The sequence below is a fragment of the Xenopus tropicalis genome, chromosome 2, assembly GCF_000004195.4.
Source record: "Xenopus tropicalis strain Nigerian chromosome 2, UCB_Xtro_10.0, whole genome shotgun sequence".
NCBI lineage: Eukaryota > Metazoa > Chordata > Amphibia > Anura > Pipidae > Xenopus > Xenopus tropicalis.
The window spans coordinates 2,920,787-2,942,253 of record NC_030678.2 but is presented as its reverse complement, the minus strand read 5'-3'; the positions used below and the strand labels follow the sequence as shown (position 1 = coordinate 2,942,253).

Here is a 21,467-nt window from a genome sequence, read left to right as displayed (position 1 = left end):
AGTGATTTAGTCCCACCCACTGCTGAGTTACAGACTCTCTGCCCCTCCCTGTGAGCAGCCATCAGAGTGACTTAGTCCCACCCACTGCTGAGTTATATACTCCCTGCCCCTCCCTGTGAGCAGCCATCAGAGTGACTTAGTCCCACCCACTGCTGAGTTATATACTCCCTGCCCCTCCCTGTGAGCAGCCATCAGAGTGATTTAGTCCCACCCACTGCTGAGTTATATACTCCCTGCCCCTCCCCCTAAAAGCATCCATCAGAGTGACTTAGTCCCACCCACTGCTGAGTTATATACTCCCTGCCCCTCCCCGTCAGCATCCATCAGAGTGATTTAGTCCCACCCACTGCTGAGTTAGACTCCCTGCCCCTCCCCCTGAAAGCATCCATCAGAGTGACTTAGTCCCACCCACTGCTGACATATACTCCCTGCCCCTCCCCCCTGTAAGCAGCCATTAGAGTGACTTAGTCCCTCCTACTGCTGAGTTATACAGGGTATGGGGCATGGGGTATGGGGCATCGGGTATGTGGCACGGGGTGGCACCGGGTATGGGGCATAGGGCACAATTTATACTCCCCTCAGGATAAAATCATGGGTGGGACCCTTGGAGGTGCCGGTTCCAGGGAAGTGCCGGTCCGTTCCTTATTATGGGCTAATGGGTCTCCTGTACCGGCAGCAAATCTTGTTTATCTCCGTCTCTCTCGGATTGTGCCCATTGCAGGGACCGGAGTGTCTCTAGAAATCTGTCACTGAGCCGCGCACTCTCCCTGGCACCTGTTTGCCAACCCCCGGAACAGCCTGTCTCTTACTGCGGCAGCTGGCACTCCCTGGCACAGTCTGCCCCGCACAGAGGCCTCTCCTTATGGCCAATGGAGACAAGCGGCTTCCTCCCTACTAGAGCCCCCCGACTCTCACACACCAGCGGCTCCACAGGTCTCACGTCCCCCCCCCCCATTCTGTGCCCGGGGGTGGGGGGGGGCAATGTGAGCAATGAGGGGAAGAGCAGGAAAGGCCAAGGGTAAATATTATTATTCTGGGTAATTACTGATATTTCTTTAACCAATCACTTTCTGATCTACAGTACAACTCCCAGCATTCCCTGGCCCCTGTGCCAGCTGGGAATAGATAGTGGGCAATGTATTCTTTTTCTCCCCCCCCCCAAGGAAGGCCCCACATGGCTGATTGTGAATGAGACCCAAGCGGCTACTGATAGTTCCAGCCAATAAAAGCTGCCTGTGATTTCCATTTAGGGCCCCTGTTCTGTTTATATGGACTTTGTAACAAGCAAAGACTTCATTATAAGAGGGCAGATTGCATTAGGTGCCCAGGGCCTCCATCAGGGGGGGGGGTACATGGAGGGGCTGTACTCAGGGTCCCCATGGCAGAGAGTGTCCCCATAAAAATGTGATGTAAGAGGCATGATGGGAGTCAGGCTTATGGGTGAGTGGGTGGGTTTGGGTGGATGACAGGTGGGGGTTTGGTATAATGGGGGCTTACACCACCGGCAGCCCCAGAGGTTGCTGGAGTGAATGGGACACCCATTATCATCACACCAGTGGCAGCCCCAGAGGTTGCTGGAGTGAATGGGACACCCATTATCATTACCAGTGGCAGCCCCAGAGGTTGCCGGAGTGAATGGGACACCCATTATCATCACACCAGTGGCAGCCCCAGAGGTTGCCGGAGTGAATGGGACACCCATTATCATTACCAGTGGCAGCCCCAGAGGTTGCCGGAGTGAATGGGACACCCATTATCATTACCAGTGGCAGCCCCAGAGGTTGCCGGAGTGAATGGGACACCCATTATCATCACACCAGTGGCAGCCCCAGAGGTTGCCGGAGTGAATGGGACACCCATTATCATTACCAGTGGCAGCCCCAGAGGTTGCCGGAGTGAATGGGACACCCATTATCATCACACCAGTGGCAGCCCCAGAGGTTGCTGGAGTGAATGGGACACCCATTATCATCACACCAGTGGCAGCCCCAGAGGTTGCTGGAGTGAATGGGACACCCATTATCATTACCAGTGGCAGCCCCAGAGGTTGCCGGAGTGAATGGGACACCCATTATCATCACACCAGTGGCAGCCCCAGAGGTTGCCAGAGTGAATGGGACACCCATTATCACACCAGTAGCAGCCCCAGAGGTTGCCAGAGTGCCTGATCCCAATGCAGCACACAATTGTCTCCCTGCTAAGCACCCAAATGCCCATGAGTCGGGCACTGTGCCCCACGCTGGGCAGGAACATCCCTTTGGCTGCCTGTGCCAAGCTCTAGCAATTAATTATTAATGGGCACAGATTAGAGCTGATTAGCAGCCCCGCCCCCGGGCACCTCCTTTTGTTCCCCGGATAGAGGGGGGATGGGGCTCATTAATATTTAAGCAGAAGCTCCACCCTCTGTGCCAGTTGCCAACAGTAACATTAATAGTGAGAACTCGGCAATGAGTGGGCAGGGTATGGGCACAGGCTGAATGTACCACGTGGGCATCTCAGTAACGGGTGGCACAGGGGGCAGAAGGAATGTGCCAGGTAACTAGGGGATATAGGAAGGGGGACACGGGGGCAGATATGAATGATTTCTGGGCCAATCAGAAAAGGGTTTATAGGAGAAGCAGCAAGAACCGGAACCAATTGTGGGCTTAGCCGGACTCCTTACTGTCATCCTGAGCTCAGCGCTGGCACCCACAGGGCATCTCCCTGCCGGCCCGTCCGGCCCCCCAGCACCAGTTTTATTGTTACTTTTTATTCCTTATCTTTCTATTCAGCCCCTCCCCTATTCATATACCAGTCTCTCGTTTAATCCACTGCCTGGTTACTAGGGTAAAAAAGACCCTAGCAACCAGATAGCTGCTAAAGTACCAAACTGGAGAGTTGATGAAAAAAAAGCTAAAAAACTGAAAAACCATCAAAAATAAAAGACCAATTGAAAATTGTCTCAAAATATCAATATCTGCATCATATTAAAAGTGAATTTAAGGTGAACTGCCCCTTTAAACTTTCCCATGCAAAATATTTCAGTAGGAAATCCCCCAATGCTCGGCCTCCCCAGCCTTAATCAGAACCCCCCCATAAACCCCAAAATTCCTATCGTATTCATATAAAAGAAACTTTATTAAGAGAATTTCCAAAACTGAAGATAAAAATAGGGGTAACTGCACCCCCCGACAATCTCTCTAAAAGTTTTTGCTGGTAAAACAGAAAACGAGTAAAAAGTATAAAAGGTGAAAGTTAAGAAAGGTGTGTGTGGCCCTTTAAATCTGCGCCCCCGCCGCTGGAGGAATGCGGGTTAACCCTTTCAGCAAGCGGCTCTACTGCAGGAAAAACTCTCTACTTCACAGACCTACAATTACCCAGAATTCCTCCCATCTCAGCCACTGAATCCACTAGCGGGTCACTCCCCGGGGCCCCGGTACTAGCGGGTCACTCCCCGGGGCCCCGGTACTAGCGGGTCACTCCCCGGGGCCCCGGTACTAGCGGGTCACTCCCCGGGGCCCCGGTACTAGCGGGTCACTCCCCGGGGCCCCGGTACTAGCGGGTCACTCCCCGGGGCCCCGGTACTAGCGGGTCACTCCCCGGGGCCCCGGTACTAGCGGGTCACTCCCCGGGGCCCCGGTACTAGCGGGTCACTCCCCGGGGCCCCGGTACTAACGGGTTACTCCCCAGGGCCCCGTTACTAGCAGGTTACTCCCCAGGGCCCCGTTACTAGCAGGTTACTCCCCAGGGCCCCGTTACTAGCAGGTTACTCCCCAGGGCCCCGGTACTAACAGGTTACTCCGCAGGGCCCCGTTACTAGCAGGTTACTCCGCAGGGCCCCGTTACTAGCAGGTTACTCCCCAGGGCCCCGGTACTAGCAGGTTACTCCGCAGGGCCCCGTTACTAGCAGGTTACTCCCCAGGGCCCCGGTACTAGCAGGTTACTCCCCAGGGCCCCGGTACTAGCAGGTTACTCCGCAGGGCCCCGTTACTAGCAGGTTACTCCCCAGGGCCCCGGTACTAGCAGGTTACTCCGCAGGGCCCCGTTACTATGGGTTGGATGCACCACGGCACAAACAGAAATAAAATCTCATTTATAGTTGGGGTGTATTTGTAGGAGACTAAATGGGCTTTGTACCCCCCCCCCCGTGGCTATTGGGCAGCGGTGCCCCCCCAGGCCCAGGCAGTAGGACACACTCAGGTTTAACCCTCTAGTAACCCACTTGCAGAGCAGAATCAGTCTAATATTTGTTTTCTGTTAAATAATAAAAACATTGCTCCTTAATAACGCGCTCGGCAGTGAGTTGGGGTTGGGTGGGGGCAATGGCCCCAGCAACATAAAAGGGGGGGGGGTGTACAATTAAAATGACCCCTGGGAGGGTACTGGCACTGGGGGCGGGGCCTGTGGCGCAGCAAGATGGCGGCGGTGAGTATGAGTTCCTGGCAGGGCACAGCGACTCAGTCGTACAGGTCCATAAACATTTTCTGTCCCATCTCTATATAAACCTTCTTCTCCTGCGGCGTCATCTGCGGCACCAACTCGGGGCGCTGGCTCACCTCGCTATAGGGGTACGGGCGCCCCCCCACAGTGACTGTCAGCTCACTCGCTACATCCTCAAACTCATCATCTTCATCATCCTCGTCGTAGGCGTGAGACAAGGTGCCGACGGGCTGCCGAGGGGCCGGGCTGTCCTGGTCCGATTCGCTGGTGTCGCTGTCGGAGTCGCTGCCGCCCAAGGCGTTGGATGCAGGGGCCGGGGAAGCCCCGACGGCCGCCGCGCTCTTCTTTTCATGAATCAGCAGGGCCTGCATCACTTCCTCATTCTCGTCACCCATTGGTCGGTTCTCCTCGGGCTCTTGGAATGGACCAGTACCTAACCCACCTGGGATAAAGACACGGAGTAGTTAGTGAGGGGCTCCCTGAGCCAATCAGAACCCTTGTAACATCCCAGCCGACCATAATCCCCTCCTACTGGCTCCTCCCATTGCGGCAAAGGGGGTCTTGTCCTTCTATAGGAAGAACCACAGGGTATTGTTATAGGGGTTGTTCACCTTGGAGTTAATTTTAGTATGATGTAGAGTCCGAAACAATTTGCAGTTGGTCTTTATTTTTTGTAGTTTAATTATTTCACTTTTTTCAGTTTGGAATTTCAGCATCTGGTTGCTAGGGTCCAAATTACCTTAGCAACCAGGGAGGGGTTGTAATGAGAGACAGGAATATGAACAGGAGAGAACCTGAAGTAATAAAAAGTAACAATAACAATAAAACTGGAGCCTCACAGAGCAATAGGGTTTGGCTGCCGGGGTCAGTGACCCCCATTTGAAAGCTGCAAAGAGTTGGAAAAGGAAGGCAAATAATTCAAACACTATAAAACAATAAAATAATGAAGACCAATTGGAAAGTTGCTTAGAAATGGCCATACTAAAAGTTAACGTAAAGGGGAACCGCCCCTTTAAAGAATGTGAGGCCAGGGAGCACTTGATTGGCTGCTCGGGGTTAGTGACCCAACTGGTTCCTATGGGTCACAGACTGATCAAATGGCTGATTGTGGCTACTGGGACCTGAAGGCAGAAGATTTTGGCAGCCACCGGACCATTCCAAGTTGCCCTCTCCTGCCCCGGAGCAGCCCAGACTGCCCCACAATGTATATTAACCCCAGGCTGCCCATCTCACCGTCCTTCAGGTCTCCGCTCTCGCTGTAGGCCCCCTGCACGGTGCTCTCTCGCAGCCAGATGGGTCTCTCTTTCACTGATTTGCCCTCAGCCGCCCGCTGCAAGTCTTCCTGCTCCTCCATGCTGATAACCACATCCTGTGTGTACAGGTCCTCGTAGGAGGGGCCCTTGCTGGCCCAAGCTTCCCTGTGGGGCCCCGAGGCTGCGGCTGCGGCTGCTGCTGCCCTTTCCTTGCTGCACAAACACAAACGCTAGGTTATACCCCCTAGGTACAGACCCCACAGCCCGACCCCCCATGGCTCCACCCCATACGGGCCAACCCCCCATGGCTCCACCCCCCATGGCTCCACCCCCCATGGCTCCACCCCATACGGCCCGACCCCCCCATGGCTTCACCCCATACGGCCCGACCCCCCCATGGCTCCACCCCATACGGCCCGACTGCCCATGGCTTCACCCCATACGGCCCGACTGCCCATGGCTCCACCCCATACGGCCCGACTGCCCATGGCTCCAGCCCATACGGCCCGACTGCCCATGGCTCCACCCCCATGGCTTGACCCCATATGGCCAGACCCCCCATGGCTCCACCCCATACGGCCCGACCCCCCCCATGGCTCCACCCCATACAGCCATATGGCCAAAGCCTAAAGCCAGAACAAGTGAGCACAGGAGCGAATATGAAGCCAAAGGGCCAGTGGCCATGGGGCAAGTACATCATACAGGACAAGTCTAGACTTGAGTACCTGCCAAACCCAAACAGCCCATAGGGACTGTACAGAGGTAGAAGCCCAGGCAGCACCAAGTACAGGGGGCAATGTGCCCAGTATGATGCCAGGGGTGGGCCCGAGAGCTCAGGAATAATAATAATAATAATAATAATAATAATACGCACTTTTGCCTGAGGGAAGGAATCTCGGTGGGTTCGGGCTCCAGGATCTCGTAGGCCAAATTGATGTCCTCGGTCTCCCTGAGCAGCGCGTATATGGGCTCAATCTGCTCGTTAAAGCGGGCAACTAGGGTCCTGGCATCCTTCTTGGGCATCGCCGACTCGTCCTCTTCCACCTCCGTCTGGCAGAAAGTGCAGCGAAACATCCCTGGGGCAGAGACAGTCAGTGAGACGCCCGGGCAGAGACAGACAGCGGGCAGAGACGCACAGACAGCGGGCAGAGATGCACAGACAGCGGGCAGAGACGCACAGACAGCGGGCAGAGACGCACAGACAGCGGGCAGAGACGCACAGACACTATTGGCTAGTGGAGAGGGGGATGGGGCACAAACTTTTATTTCCTAGGAAATGTCATTTTTATATGAAAACACGGGGGTCCCAGCTGTAGTTGGTTTATGTAATTACTGGGCCGGGGGCTACAGAAAGGGAGGAATAATAACCAGGAACAGCAGAACCATGTGCCGCCGCTCAAACTAACCAATCAGGATGCGGCGTAAAGGTGTGCGGGGGGGGGAGAGATTCTCAAGGCCACCCCAATCCATTACTATAGAAGCCCCTATTCCAGCGCTCGCCTACGGATATTCTGCTGCCCATTGTGAGCCGCTAGCGTGTCCCTGAGAGCGGAATGGGGGGGGGGCACGCAAACGAACTGGAGCTGAAGGCAATGTGAGAACCGGAGGGAGAGGGGGAATGAGTGATTCATTGGGGGTGGGGAGGAAAGGGGATCTCACCATCAGCATAGGAAGGGGTTCCTTACTGTAAGGGCAGTCAGGTTATGGGGTTCCCTACCCAGAGAGGGGGAATGAGTGATTCATTGGGGGTGGGGAGGAAAGGGGATCTCACTATCAGCATAGGAAGGGGTTCCTTACTATAAGGGCAGTCAGGTTATGGGGTTCCCTACCAAGAGAGGGGGAATGAGTGATACATTGGGGGTGGGGAGGAAAGGGGATCTCACCATCAGCATAGGAAGGGGTTCCTTACTGTAAGGGCAGTCAGGTTATGGGATTCCCTACCCAGAGAGGGGGAATGAGTGATACATTGGGGGTGGGGAGGAAAGGGGATCTCACCATCAGCATAGGAAGGGGTTCCTGATCAGCAGGGGAGGGAGTGCAAATCCCAAAAGATTGGGATATCTGTTCTTAGTCCCTCCCCTGATTATGTGGTCAATTTTTAGTCCCTCTGCAAATCAGGCGTCAGTGATTCAGAGCTTCCCCTGATTGGGAGGTGAATGTTTCCCACAGACAGGGGGGGCCACAAACACAGGGGGGGCTAGTGACCCTGCTTCCCGGCTACTTATCGCTCAGGTTGATCCGCACACTGTGTGATGGTATAAATGGTATAAATGACTAAATTATGGATGAAATCATTTATAATTAGTAATTACATGGGGGGGGGGGGCCGCGCTGCAGAGCCCTCTGGGTACAATGGGATACGAAGGAGCGAGTATTTCTTTAGAACAAACAAAAACCCGCTGGATCAGAACCATGTAATATAAATATATATATATAAATATACACTATAGGGAAGGTACCGAGCGAGGAGCCGGGTCGGTCCCACTGATACACTGAATATTTAATAGCAATGGGCGTATCCCTGCACTGCCAAGCCCCTCCCACAGCCGTGGGCGCACCTATCTGAGCGGCCGAAGGAGCTCAAGGTCATAGGCTGCCAAGGTCACACCGTGCTCCCCCCCCCCCCCCAATATGGCTGGGCAGGGAGGAGCCAAGGGGAGCGAATAGAACGGCAAATATATATATATATACAGTATATACACACACACTCACACACACACTCACACACACACACACTCACACACACACACACAGGGAGAAGCAGAGAGGAGGAAGAAAGACTCCGAGGGGAGAGAGAGACAGCGACAGGGAGAAAGGGAGGCGGGTACATGGGCAAAGCAAAAGCAGTGGGGGAGCCCCCCAAGGGGTAGCCCCCCAACAATGGCCAGTAAGTGAGAGGTTGGAAGCCACAGAGAGATATAGAGCGGTTACAGACAGGGAAAGAGCGCAGATAGAGAGAGAGACAGAGAGGGGAGAAAAGAAAGAGCAGAAAGAGACACAGAGGCACAAGAGAGAGAGAAGAGTAAGAGAGTGCAGAGAGGCAAAGCATACACACACAGAGAGAGAAAGCAAAGAGAGGGGCAAGAGTAGAGAGACAGTGTATAGAGAGAGGCAGAGAGAAAGAGAGAGAAGAGAAAGCAAAGAGGGAGAGAAAGAAGAGACAGAAGTGAGGGAAGAGAGAGACAGGGAGAGATCATTAGCAGAACAAAGGGAGCCCAAACCCCCCCCAAAAAAGGAGACAACAAATCCTTTCAGAACCACAGTCAGTACCACAGTCAGTACCACAGTCAGTACCACCGTCAGTACCACCGTCAGTACCACCGTCAGAACCACCGTCAGAACCACCGTCAGTACCACCGTCAGTACCACCGTCAGTACCACCGTCAGTACCACCGTCAGTACCACCGTCAGTACCACCGTCAGTACCACCGTCAGAACCACAGTCAGTACCACAGTCAGAACCACAGTCAGAACCACAGTCAGAACCACAGTCAGAACCACAGTCAGAACCACAGTCAGAACCACAGTCAGTACCACAGTCAGAACCACAGTCAGAGACAAAGGAGCTGCAGGGGGAGTGAAATGCAACAACCCCAAAGACACAGATGAGGCAGGGGCAGGGGCAGAACACGGGGCAGGGGCAGAACCCGGGGCAGGGGCAGAACCCGGGGCAGGGGCAGAACCCGGGGCAGGGGCAGAACCCGGGGCAGGGGCAGAACCCAGGGCAGGGGGCAGAACCCAGGGCAGGGGGCAGAACCCAGGGCAGGGGGCAGAACCCAGGGCAGGGGGCAGGCTCAGGGACAGTAATATGTTAGGAAGGGGGGTATTTAAGTCTCTCGTTACACTGAGGGGGGGGGGAGGGGTTGGCAGTGCATGCTGGGAGATTACAGTACATACAGGGCAATGGGAGAGCGGGAAGCCTGTGAGTGCAGGGAAAGCTGAGCGCTGCTGGGGGGTCTCTTCCTACTGTGCAATAAGGAGAAGCACTGTGACTGCAATGCAGTCTGGCAGCGCTGATCCGTTAACCCTCTCCTGATACAGAACTGCTCCAATCAATAGTAAGAACCAAGGAGAAAGCTGTGTGCGTTGCTGCTCTGTAAGTGGGCAGGGCCGGGGGGGGGGACAGGTGGGATCAATAATCAATTAGAGAGCTGGGCAGGAGGGGGTTCTGTATGCTGGGGCTCAGAGAGAAGTGGCAGGAGGGGGTTCTGTATGCTGGGGCTCAGAGAGAAGTGGCAGGAGGGGGTTCTGTATGCTGGGGCTCAGAGAGAAGTGGCAGGAGGGGGGCAGGAGGGGGTTCTGTATGCTGGGGCTCAGAGAGAAGCAGCAGGAGGGGGGCAGGAGGGGGTTCTGTATGCTGGGGCTCAGAGAGAAGCGGCAGGAGGGGGGCAGGAGGGGGTTCTGTATGCTGGGGCTCAGAGAGAAGCAGCAGGAGGGGGGCAGGAGGGGGTTCTGTATGCTGGGGCTCAGAGAGAAGTGGCAGGAGGGGGTTCTGTATGCTGGGGCTCAGAGAGAAGTGGCAGGAGGGGGGCAGGAGGGGGTTCTGTATGCTGGGGCTCAGAGAGAAGCAGCAGGAGGGGGGCAGGAGGGGGTTCTGTATGCTGGGGCTCAGAGAGAAGTGGCAGGAGGGGGTTCTGTATGCTGGGGCTCAGAGAGAAGCGGCAGGAGGGGGGCAGGAGGGGGTTCTGTATGCTGGGGCTCAGAGAGAAGCGGCAGGAGGGGGGCAGGAGGGGGTTCTGTATGCTGGGGCTCAGAGAGAAGCAGGAGGGGGTTCTGTATGCTGGGGCTCAGAGAGAAGCGGCAGGAGGGGGTTCTGTATGCTGGGGCTCAGAGAGAAGCAGCAGGTGGGGGGCAGGAGGGGGTTCTGTATGCTGGGGCTCAGAGAGAAGCAGCAGGAGGGGGGCAGGAGGGGGTTCTGTATGCTGGGGCTCAGAGAGAAGCAGCAGGAGGGGGGCAGGAGGGGGTTCTGTATGCTGGGGCTCAGAGAGAAGCAGCAGGTGGGGGGCAGGAGGGGGTTCTGTATGCTGGGGCTCAGAGAGAAGCAGCAGGAGGGGGGCAGGAGGGGGTTCTGTATGCTGGGGCTCAGAGAGAAGCGGCAGGAGGGGGGCAGGAGGGGGTTCTGTATGCTGGGGCTCAGAGAGAAGCAGCAGGAGGGGGGCAGGAGGGGGTTCTGTATGCTGGGGCTCAGAGAGAAGCAGCAGGAGGGGGGCAGGAGGGGGTTCTGTATGCTGGGGCTCAGAGAGAAGCGGCAGGAGGGGGGCAGGAGGGGGTTCTGTATGCTGGGGCTCAGAGAGAAGCAGCAGGAGGGGGGCAGGAGGGGGTTCTGTATGCTGGGGCTCAGAGAGAAGCGGCAGGAGGGGGGCAGGAGGGGGTTCTGTATGCTGGGGCTCAGAGAGAAGCAGCAGGAGAGACACAGCTCTCATTCACTGCAAAATAAAATAAATTCCCTGTTCCAGTCCCCCCAGGAGAGAAAAGGAGCGTCAGTGCCAGGTATTGGGCCATTATGTTCTGCCAGCCCACAGCTCCCTCTAGTGGCCACTCTCATACAGACAAAGGAAACAAATGAAAGCTAAAGATTCATTTTTATAAACACTAAAGAGACAACTTGTCACCCAAATGCCAGAAATACGAGCCCACGGCACGAGGCCTGCTAATGAGCCCGCAGTGGGTGCATATCGCCAGTGGGTGCATATCGCCAGTGGGTGCATATCGCCAGTGGGTGCATATCGCCAGTGGGTGCATATCGCCAGTGGGTGCATATCGCCAGTGGGTGCATATCGCCAGTGGGTGCATATCGCCAGTGGGTGCATATCGCCAGTGGGTGCATATCGCCAGTGGGTGCATATCGCCAGTGGGTGCATATCGCCAGTGGGTGCATATCGCCAGTGGGTGCATATCGCCAGTGGGTGCATATCGCCAGTGGGTGCATATCGCCAGTGGGTGCATATCGCCAGTGGGTGCATATCGCCAGTGGGTGCATATCGCCAGTGGGTGCATATCGCCACAACAACATAGGAGAAAAAAAAACCATGTCTGCAATAAACAAAACAATCCAGAAATACCCCGTGCCACTAAATCAGCCCCAACCTCCCAGCCTGGTACGTGGTCTCCCCCCACAAAGGAGCTGTCACTGCCCTCCCCATGTACCTACTGCCCAGCTACTGACTACGGAAGCACCGATCCCTATGGCAGAAGGATCTATGGAGATACTATCCCCCCCACTGTATAGGGCCGGATGGCTTTACCATACTATATTGTTATATATATATATTTAACTGTTAGTATGTTATAGAACAGACAATTCTGAGCAACTTTTCAATTGATCATCATTTATAGTCTTTTAATTGTTTGCAGCCTTCTAACTCCTTGTAACTTTCAAATGGGGGTCATACTTAGCTGTAATATTGGTGTGTAGGCGCCATCTCAGTGCCTTGTGCCTGAGTCTGAGCTTTCAGCCAGCGCTACCCATTAGAACTGCTTTCAGCTAACCTATTGTTTCTCCTACTCCCATGTAACTGGAGGAGTCCCAGGGCTAATGCTCCTATAAAATGACTGTTTGGGGGTTCCCATACACAGCAGCGCAGACGAAGCACAAATGGCCACTTACCTGTCATGGGGTCGAAGAGCTGGTTAGCCTCGAGGTCAGTGAAAGTGCTGCAGCAGTTTGGGCACTTGAAAGACGCTCTGTTGGTTGAATCTCTCTCGTCGGTCTCGATCCGGCGCCTCATGTGGTCCAGCTTGTACTTCACCACGTTGACCAGCAGCCTGTAGTTAATAAAGTAGTAGTTGTGCCTGGTGGTCTTCCCGTCGGTGGCGGTCTCCACGCGCATTCGGCACTTGATGAATTTGTCGCCCTTGAGAGTGTTGAGAACGGCTCTCAGTTGCTTCCGGTCGAACTTCAGCAGCTCCATCATGTCGTCTTCCTTCACACAGGGGTTCCGGATGAGAATATCCAGCGCCAGAGCGTGCTCCAGCCCGTAGAACCCACGTACCACGTACTTGGCCAGGCGTTTCAGCACGGCGGGGACTTCTGTAGCCACATCTGGGTCCGTCATCTTGCCCCTGCCCTTAAGAACAGTAATACATATATGTGTAGGGACCCATAGGGTTAAACTCCCCTATGGCTTTAAACTCCTAGTTACTGGGCAAATACCTGTGTATCTATTTTATCCTTTGCACTTATACCTGATTGGTTATTTGGGTTGACCACACCCCTTGTACTCTCATATAGTGTTTAGCAGGGGGGTGTGGCTTCCTCTTTGGCTGCCACTGAGACTCAGCTGAAGGTCCACTCATCTTAGGGTCTAGGAGAGTGGAGTATGGGCACCATGAGGCACTGGGATGCACCTGATGTGCTTTTTTGAATTGTTTTGTATCAATTTGAGCCAATAAATGATTGTTTATTTCACTGAATAAATTGTTGATTGAAGGTCCACTGAGCCTGGGATCAGAATAGGCCCCAGTAAAGCCATCTGCCCTAGAGTACCCATGAACGAGGACTATCTAGAGTAGCAGAATACTGTAATAGCACTCTCTAGGAGAGTGAGACAGATAGAACTAGATAGTAAGAGCAGTTCTGGCTCCAACCAGGAGGTTAGCTGGGAGTACCTTCCATACAGGCACTGTTGCCTCAGCCTAGGGCCACGGTTAAGATACAGGATACAGGTCAGTGTAAATCCCTGATATACAGTCGCTGTGGGACCCTTTCAAGCTAAAGGTATTCAACCTGAGGATTGGATTAACTATCCAGACTGCCCTCCATAGTGCCGAGCTGACAGTTGCATTTACCCTGCCCAGTCTGCCACAGAGGTGGGATAAGCCGGCGGCACCCTCTCTAACTAACCTCAAGGTGTCGGCTATTTCTGCACTTGTGAGTACTGATCTATCCCTGCGCTACTACAACTTGTCTTGGACAATTTTTGGTTCACAAGAGCGCCTGGCGTCCATCTTATCACTTGAGCTAAGCAATAACGCTACACAGCGGCAGTGGGAGGTGCAGTACAACAACACCCTGCAGTGGCTCCTCCCACATAGCGAAGGCCCATGTACCCCATGCTCTATACACAGCTGGCCAATGTAACCAGCCAATAGCAGTTAGAGATGTTCCCTCCTATGGGCACTTACAGTACAATTACCTTTAGTTATACCCCCCCCCCCCATTAACCCCATTGGCACTGAGCATCACACAGCAGCCTTGTTATAACAGAATGGAACATATAGGCACAAAGCGCCCTTCTGTCCCTCATATATAAATAACATAAATACAACACAATAAAGAGATATACGGGGCCCCCAGGGGCCAATGAGGAGAGGGCGGGTCACTGTATGTTCCACTCACATAAAACTAATGAATAAAATGAAGTTTGAGGACCACTCACCTCACACAGATTCTGCTCCCACCACACTGGTCAGATACGTAAAAAGTCCACGCCGCGCATCCAATCAACGTCTTAGTCTCCTGTAGCGGCCGCCATCTTTGTGAAGGATAACTATGTCACTTCCGCCAGTAACAAACCAATGTTATCACCGAGAGACACCAGAAAGAGAAATGGCCGACTGTGCCACATAATGCTTCGTTTCGTTGCGTGTCAGTGTAAAACGCAGAACCAAGTCTGTACTTCCGCCAGCAATGTAGTTTTTCCCGCCGGCCAATAACAAAACTGAAGTCAGAGCAGCAAAAACCCATGTGTTAGGTGCGCCGCCAATCCGCTGGCTGCATAGGCTGGGTTGCTAGGGGGCGGCAGTTACGGAAATGAAGACGTGTCAGGATTGGCTAGAAGCCTGACAGAGTAAGATGGCTTCTCTGGACAGAGTGAAGGTTCTGGTTCTGGGGGATTCAGGTGAGCAGGGGTAAAGGGGAATCCCGGTCAGTGTGGGAGTTGGGGTACAGGTGTGGGAGTTGGGGGTACAGGTGTGGGAATTGGGGGTACAGGTGTGGGAGTTGGGGGTACAGGTGTGGGAGTTGGGGGTACAGGTGTGGGAATTGGGGGTACAGGTGTGGGAATTGGGGGTACAGGTGTGGGAGTTGGGGGTACAGGTGTGGGAGTTGGGGGTACAGGTGTGGGAATTGGGGGTACAGGTGTGGGAATTGGGGGTACAGGTGTGGGAGTTGGGGGTACAGGTGTGGGAGTTGGGGGTACAGGTGTGGGAGTTGGGGGTACAGAGGGAGCGGAACTTGCTGTTCTGAAAAGACCAAAGGAATGTGGGGCTGGGGGTACAGAGGGGAGACAGGGGCTGGGGGTACAGAGGGGAGACAGGGGCTGGGGGTACAGAGGGGAGACAGGGGGGAGACAGGGGCTGGGGGTACAGAGGGGAGACAGGGGCTGGGGTACAGGGGGGAGACAGGGGCTGGGGTACAGGGGGGAGACAGGGGCTGGGGTACAGGGGGGAGACAGGGGCTGGGGGTACAGAGGGGAGACAGGGGCTGGGGGTACAGGGGGGAGACAGGGGCTGGGGGTACAGAGGGGAGACAGGGGCTGGGGGTACTAGGGAGACAGGGGCTGGGGGTACAGAGGGGAGACAGGGGCTGGGGGTACAGAGGGGAGACAGGGGCTGGGGGTACAGAGGGGAGACAGGGGCTGGGGGTACAGAGGGGAGACAGAGGGGAGACAGGGGCTGGGGGTACAGAGGGGAGACAGGGGCTGGGGGTACAGAGGGGAGACAGGGGGGAGACAGGGGCTGGGGGTACAGAGGGGAGACAGGGGCTGGGGGTACAGAGGGGAGACAGGGGCTGGGGGTACAGAGGGGAGACAGGGGGGAGACAGGGGCTGGGGGTACAGAGGGGTCCCAGGGAGACAGGGGCTGGGGGTACAAAGAGGAGGCACAAGGAGAGTGGGACAGGGGTTTAGAGTGGTGCCAGGGACGCAGTGGGTACTAATGGTTAGGAGCGACATGGGGTTCCAGAGGGGGAGTTTGTGCCGCTGCTCTCTCCCAGCTATTCTGCACTTGGGCTGAAATGAATATTGTGCTGCCCCCGGGGGGCATATCCAGTTATATGTAATGTGTATTGGGTGATAACGGCCGCTGCATGTTTGTCTCTTTGCAGGAGTCGGAAAGTCTTCCCTGGTGCATCTGCTGTGTCAGAATCAGGTTTTGGGGAACCCCTCGTGGACAGTTGGCTGCTCAGTGGATGTGCGGGTGAGTATTACCCCCAGGGGGAGGGAAGGGGATCTGTCGGGCAGTATTGCAGGACTAAGTGCCCAGCGGTGTGCCCGGGTATAGTAAATTGCACCCCAGGTTGCACAAAGGGGTTCCATTCAGTCTCCCACTGTAGCATCGGCCTCTGATTCATTTAATCTTCAGGGGGTGCCAGCCTGGGGTTTGGTTGCCCATTGGCACATACTTCCAGTGCAGATATAATAATAATGTGGGACGTGGGTTCTACAAAGTGACAGTCTGTTTAAAAGCCTCTTTTTTTTGTTTATTTATATAATTTATCATTTCCTGGTTGTTTTGTGCTTCTGTGGGAAGTAATTCCTCTCTGGTTCCACCCCCCCCCCCCCACCTTTTATTGTGTTTCCATTCTCAGCTCCATGAGTACAGGGAAGGCACGCCGGAGGAGAAGACTTATTACATTGAGCTGTGGGACGTGGGGGGGTCTGTTGGCAGCGCCAGCAGTGTGAAGAGCACCAGGGCCGTGTTTTATAATGCAGTAAATGGTGAGTGAGAGCCATTATCATATTATAGTCTTATAATAAACTATGGAGATATACAGTGGGGGGCAGTAAACAGTATTCATAGATAGTGGGGCAGGGGGTACAGAGGGGACCTAAGGAGAATGGGGCTGGGGGTACAGAGGGGACCTAAGGAGAATGGGGCTGGGGGTAGAGAGGGGACCTAAGGAGAATGGGGCTGGGGGTACAGAGGGGACCTAGGGAGAATGGGGTGGGGGGTACAGAGGGGACCTAGGGAGAATGGAGTGGGGGGTACAGAGGGGACCTAAGGAGAATGGGGCAGGGGGTACAGAGGGGACCTAAGGAGAATGGGGCTGGGGGTACAGAGGGGACCTAGGGAGAATGGGGTGGGGGGTACAGAGGGGACCTAAGGAGAATGGGGTGGGGGGTAAAGAGGGGACCTAAGGAGAATGGGGCTGGGGGTACAGAGGGGACCAAGGGAGACAGGGGCTGGGGGTACAGAGGGGACCTAGGGAAAATGGGGCTGGGGGTACAGAGTGGACCTAGGAAGAGTGGTGTTGGGGGTACAGAGGGGACCAGGGAGAAGAGGGGAACCTAGGCAGAATAGGTTTATGGAAAACAGAGGGAATCCATGGAGAATGAGTATTGGGAAAACAGGGGGAACCCAGGGAGAGTTGGGTATAGGTGGTCCTGGGGTCCTCCTGGGGCTGGGGGTACAGAGGGGGCCCAGGGAGAGAGGGGCCAGGGGTACAGAGGGGACCCAGTTGCGAGGAGAACAAGAGAGTGTTACTGGGGGTACAGAGGGCACAAGGGGGCACCATTGCAGTATAAATTCAGCAAATCTCTGTTACAGGGATCATCCTCGTTCATGACTTGACAAACAAGAAGTCATCTCAGAACCTTTATCGCTGGTCGTTAGAAGCCCTGAACCGAGACCTGCAGCCAACGGGGGTGCTAGTCACTAATGGGTAAGTGCCCTCTCTGTGCTGCTCACTAAATCCATATGCACCGTGTGTCACAAAGGGAAGGAATGTAAGTGACACCATGTGTCCGACCCAGGGCCTGAGGCGCTGTAACCCGTTTGGCTCCACAGGGACTACGACCGAGAGCAGTTTGCTGATAATCAGATCCCATTGTTGGTCATCGGAACCAAACTGGACCAGATCCCAGAGGCGAAACGCAGTGAGGTCTTGACGCGAACCGCGTTTCTAGCGGAGGATTTTAATGCTGAAGAGATTAATCTCGTGAGTATATGAACTGTGGCCCCCAGATTTGTCGCTCCTACTGCAGTCGTATTCATTACAGCTGGTTCCGCCAGTGACCCCTCCCAGTGGGATCCCCTCACACTCATACATTCAGGCCGTCACCCCAAACTTTTAGTATGACCTAGACATTGATAATCACAATTTGCAACTGGTTTTCATTTTTTATTATTTATGTTTTTTTTAGCTATTACATTTTTTTGGTCAACACCTCTCCAGTTTGGAATTTCAGCAGCTATCTGGTTGCTAGGGTCTTGTTTAACTTAACAACCAGGTAGAGGCTTGAATGAGAGACTGGAATGTGAGTAGGAAACGGACTGAATAGAGAGGTAAGGACTAAAATGTAACAATAGTAATAAAAAAGTAAGCTCACAGAGCAATGGGTTTTGGCTGCGGGGGTCAGTGACCCCCATTTGAAAGGTGGAAAGATAAAAAAATAAATAATGAAGACCAAATGCATAGTTGCTATAGAAAAGTTTCTATAACATACTAAAACTCAACTTCAGGGTGAACCGCCCCTTTAAATCCTGAATGCATTTGGTACCACCCTATTGTCACCATCTTTTAGGGGTGATTCATTTTTTGTGTAAGAATGAAAGTAAATAAGAAATAATGTGTATTTTCTGTGTGCCCAGGACTGTACCAACACGCGCTGCCTGGCTGCTGGCTCTTCCAACGCCGTCAAACTCAGCAGGTTCTTTGACAAGGTACAATCAACCCAATGCATTTGCTATTATTCAGATCATGTACTAATGCCAGGGGCGGAGTTAGCAGGGGATTGAGTGGCACTGAGCAATGCCAGGGGCGGAGTTAGCAGGGGATTCAGGGGCACTGAGCAATGCCAGGGGCGGAGTTAGCAGGGGATTCAGTGGCACTCAGCAATGCCAGGGGCGGAGTTAGCAGGGGATTCAGGGGCACTGAGCAATGCCAGGGGCGGAGTTAGCAGGGGATTCAGGGGCACTGAGCAATGCCAGGGGCGGAGTTAGCAGGGGATTCAGGGGCACTGAGCAATGCCAGGGGCGGAGTTAGCAGGGGATTCAGGGGCACTGAGCAATGCCAGGGGCGGAGTTAGCAGGGGATTGAGTGGCACTGAGCAATGCCAGGGGCGGAGTTAGCAGGGGATTGAGTGGCACTGAGCAATGCCTGGGGCGGAGTTAGCAGGGGATTCAGGGGCACTGAGCAATGCCAGGGGCGGAGTTAGCAGGGGATTGAGTGGCACTGAGCAATGCCAGGGGCGGAGTTAGCAGGGGATTCAGTGGCACTGAGCAATGCCAGGGGCAGAGTTAGCAGGGGATTCAGGGGCACTGAGCAATGCCAGGGGCGGAGTTAGCAGGGGATTCAGGGGCACTGAGCAATGCCAGGGGCGGATTGGGCAAAACCGTTTGGCCGCTAGCAATGCCTTCTGTATCTCTGATTGGATGTTCTTTGTTTACCTCAGGTTATTGAGAAGAGATACTCACGGGAAGGAAATCTGGTAGGTGGCGCCTTACTAATAACTTGCACCCTACAGACCCCCCCCCACACTGCACCCTACAGACCCCCCACACAGACCCCCCCCACACACTGCACCCCACAGACCCCCCTACACTGTACCCCACAGACCCCCCACACACTGCACCCTACAGACCCCCCCCCACACTGCACCCTACAGACCCCCCCCCACACTGCACCCTACAGTCCCCCCACACAGACCCCCCCCCACACACTGCACCCCACAGACCCCCCTACACTGTACCCCACAGACCCCCCACACACTGCACCTCACATACCCCCCCACACTGCACATACGGTCTCAGAGGAGTTGGTGCTGCACATGTGGATCCACCCTTTGCCCCCTCCTGCTGTGCCATCCCATGTACCTACCTTATACACCCCTTGCCAACATTCTCAGGCTTGTGTCCCTGGGCAGTAGGTATTGTTCCCCAGTTAGACTACACTTAAGCTTTGGGCCCTTAGAGCAACTGCAAGGGTGTCCCCAGGGGCCACACAGTGTTACTGCGCCTGCACTAGTCCCTACTGATAATTACAACTCATTCTGCTCCTTTCTCCCGCAGATCCCTGGTTTCTCCGATCGCAAGCGCTTTGCGGGGGGCAACTTTAAGAGTCTGCACTATGACTAAACAGGGGCCCCTCGTGGTTGGACTGTGCGGAGTGAGGAACCTGGAGATTTGTCTTCTGTGGGCCCTGTCACAATGAGCAGTTTGGCTCTTCCGTCCCATCTGGGGCCCCGCTGGTAGACTCCATGCATCAGCCCTGAGGAGGGGCCGTCCTTGCTTTTGCCCCCAAAGTACAACTACAGACTCTGCAGCTGCAGTCTATAGGCCAGTCCCAAGGGCAGGAACCCCCACGGGGGGTAAATAAGAACCAAGGAACCCGCCAACCGGATCGATGCCTCTTACGGCACAGGAAATAAAACTTTATCCAATTATTGTACGGGGGCTGAATAGTGAGCTGTAAGTGAGCCTTAGGGGGGGTCATATGGACTCCCACATAGAGAGGAGCCTGGGGGAGTGGGGTCCCGTGGGAACAAGTTGGTGTCGGTTCTGAGTGGGAATGAGTGGAATCATTACATACAGTGTATTTCAGTAACAATAAACTCTCAGTATATACAGGTGTGTAGGTCTGTGGGTTCCCCCTGTGTCTTTGTGGGTCCCCCACGGGGTGCTCCAGTCTCCTCCCACGCCCCAGGTACATACAGGCCGGGGTAGGGGCTGATGGGAATGATACATGGAGTTCAACAATATCATTTTGTGTTTTTGAAATGATCAGTGTATAAAGCTCACGGAATTGTGTATGTACAGAGGGACTTGTGTATGTACGGGGGGGGCCATGTATGTACAGAGGGACTTGTGTATATACGGGGGGGGCATGTATGTACAGAGGGACTTGTGTATGTACGGGGGGGGCCATGTATGTACAGAGGGACTTGTGTATATACGGGGGGGGGCATGTATGTACAGAGGGACTTGTGTATGTACGGGGGGGGCATGTATGTACAGAGGGACTTGTGTATGTACGGGGGGGGCATGTATGTACAGAGGGACTTGTGTATGTACGGGGGGGCATGTATGTACAGAGGGACATGTGTATGTACGGGGGGGGCATGTATGTACAGAGGGACATGTGTATATACGGGGGGGGCATGTATGTACAGAGGGACTTGTGTATGTACGGGGGGGGCATGTATGTACAGAGGGACTTGTGTATGTACGGGGGGGGCATGTATGTACAGAGGGACTTGTGTATGTACGGGGGGGGCATGTATGTACAGAGGGACTTGTGTATGTACGGGGGGGGCTGTGTGAGGCTACATGGGAAGAAAAAAATGGCACATTCACCCACCCACTGTTCTGCATGGGAATCAAACACATTATATGGCCTAAAGTCTGGGAGGATCTGCCCCCCCAATATCCCAAACTAAGGGGATTCATATGAATGATTCCCTTTTCTCTGTAATAATAAAACAGTACCTGTACTTGATCCCAACTAAGATATAATTACCCCTTATTGGGGCAGAACAAACCTATTGGGTTTATTTCATGGTTAAATGATTCCCTTTTCTCTGTAATAATAAAACAGTACCTGTACTTGATCCCAACTAAGATATAATTACCCCTTATTGGGGCAGAACAGCCCTATTGGGTTTATTTCATGGTTAAATGATTCCCTTTTCTCTGTAATAATAAAACAGTACCTGTACTTGATCCCAACTAAGATATAATTACCCCTTATTGGGGGCAGAACAGCCCTATTGGGTTTATTTAATGGTTAAATGATTCCCTTTTCTCTGTAATAATAAAACAGTACCTGTACTTGATCCCAACTAAGATATAATTACCCCTTATTGGGGCAGAACAGCCCTATTGGGTTTATTTAATGGTTAAATGATTCCCTTTTCT

The 21,467-nt window shown here is 54.0% G+C and overlaps 2 protein-coding genes across 3 annotated transcripts; one reads left to right on the top strand and one right to left on the bottom strand.

The window, feature by feature from the left end:
- Positions 1 to 3,096: 3,096 nt before the first annotated feature.
- On the bottom strand, positions 3,097 to 14,156 carry gtf2e1 (general transcription factor IIE subunit 1). Of its 2 annotated transcripts, none has more exon segments than NM_001005005.1 (5): positions 3,097 to 4,861; positions 5,653 to 5,885; positions 6,547 to 6,748; positions 12,280 to 12,739; positions 14,051 to 14,067. In NM_001005005.1, coding segments are annotated over 4 exon segments (1,308 nt in total). In that variant the 5' UTR covers positions 12,728 to 12,739; positions 14,051 to 14,067; the 3' UTR covers positions 3,097 to 4,436.
- A 168-nt stretch (positions 14,157 to 14,324) lies between these two features.
- rabl3 (RAB, member of RAS oncogene family-like 3) lies at positions 14,325 to 20,183 on the top strand. The gene is made up of 8 exons (NM_001102825.1): positions 14,325 to 14,512; positions 15,718 to 15,809; positions 16,201 to 16,330; positions 17,160 to 17,274; positions 17,400 to 17,550; positions 18,204 to 18,275; positions 19,007 to 19,042; positions 19,623 to 20,183. Exons 1-8 carry the CDS (start codon positions 14,467 to 14,469, stop codon positions 19,686 to 19,688), a joined length of 708 nt encoding a protein of 235 aa, NP_001096295.1. The 5' UTR covers positions 14,325 to 14,466; the 3' UTR covers positions 19,689 to 20,183.
- The last annotated feature ends 1,284 nt before the right edge of the window (positions 20,184 to 21,467 follow it).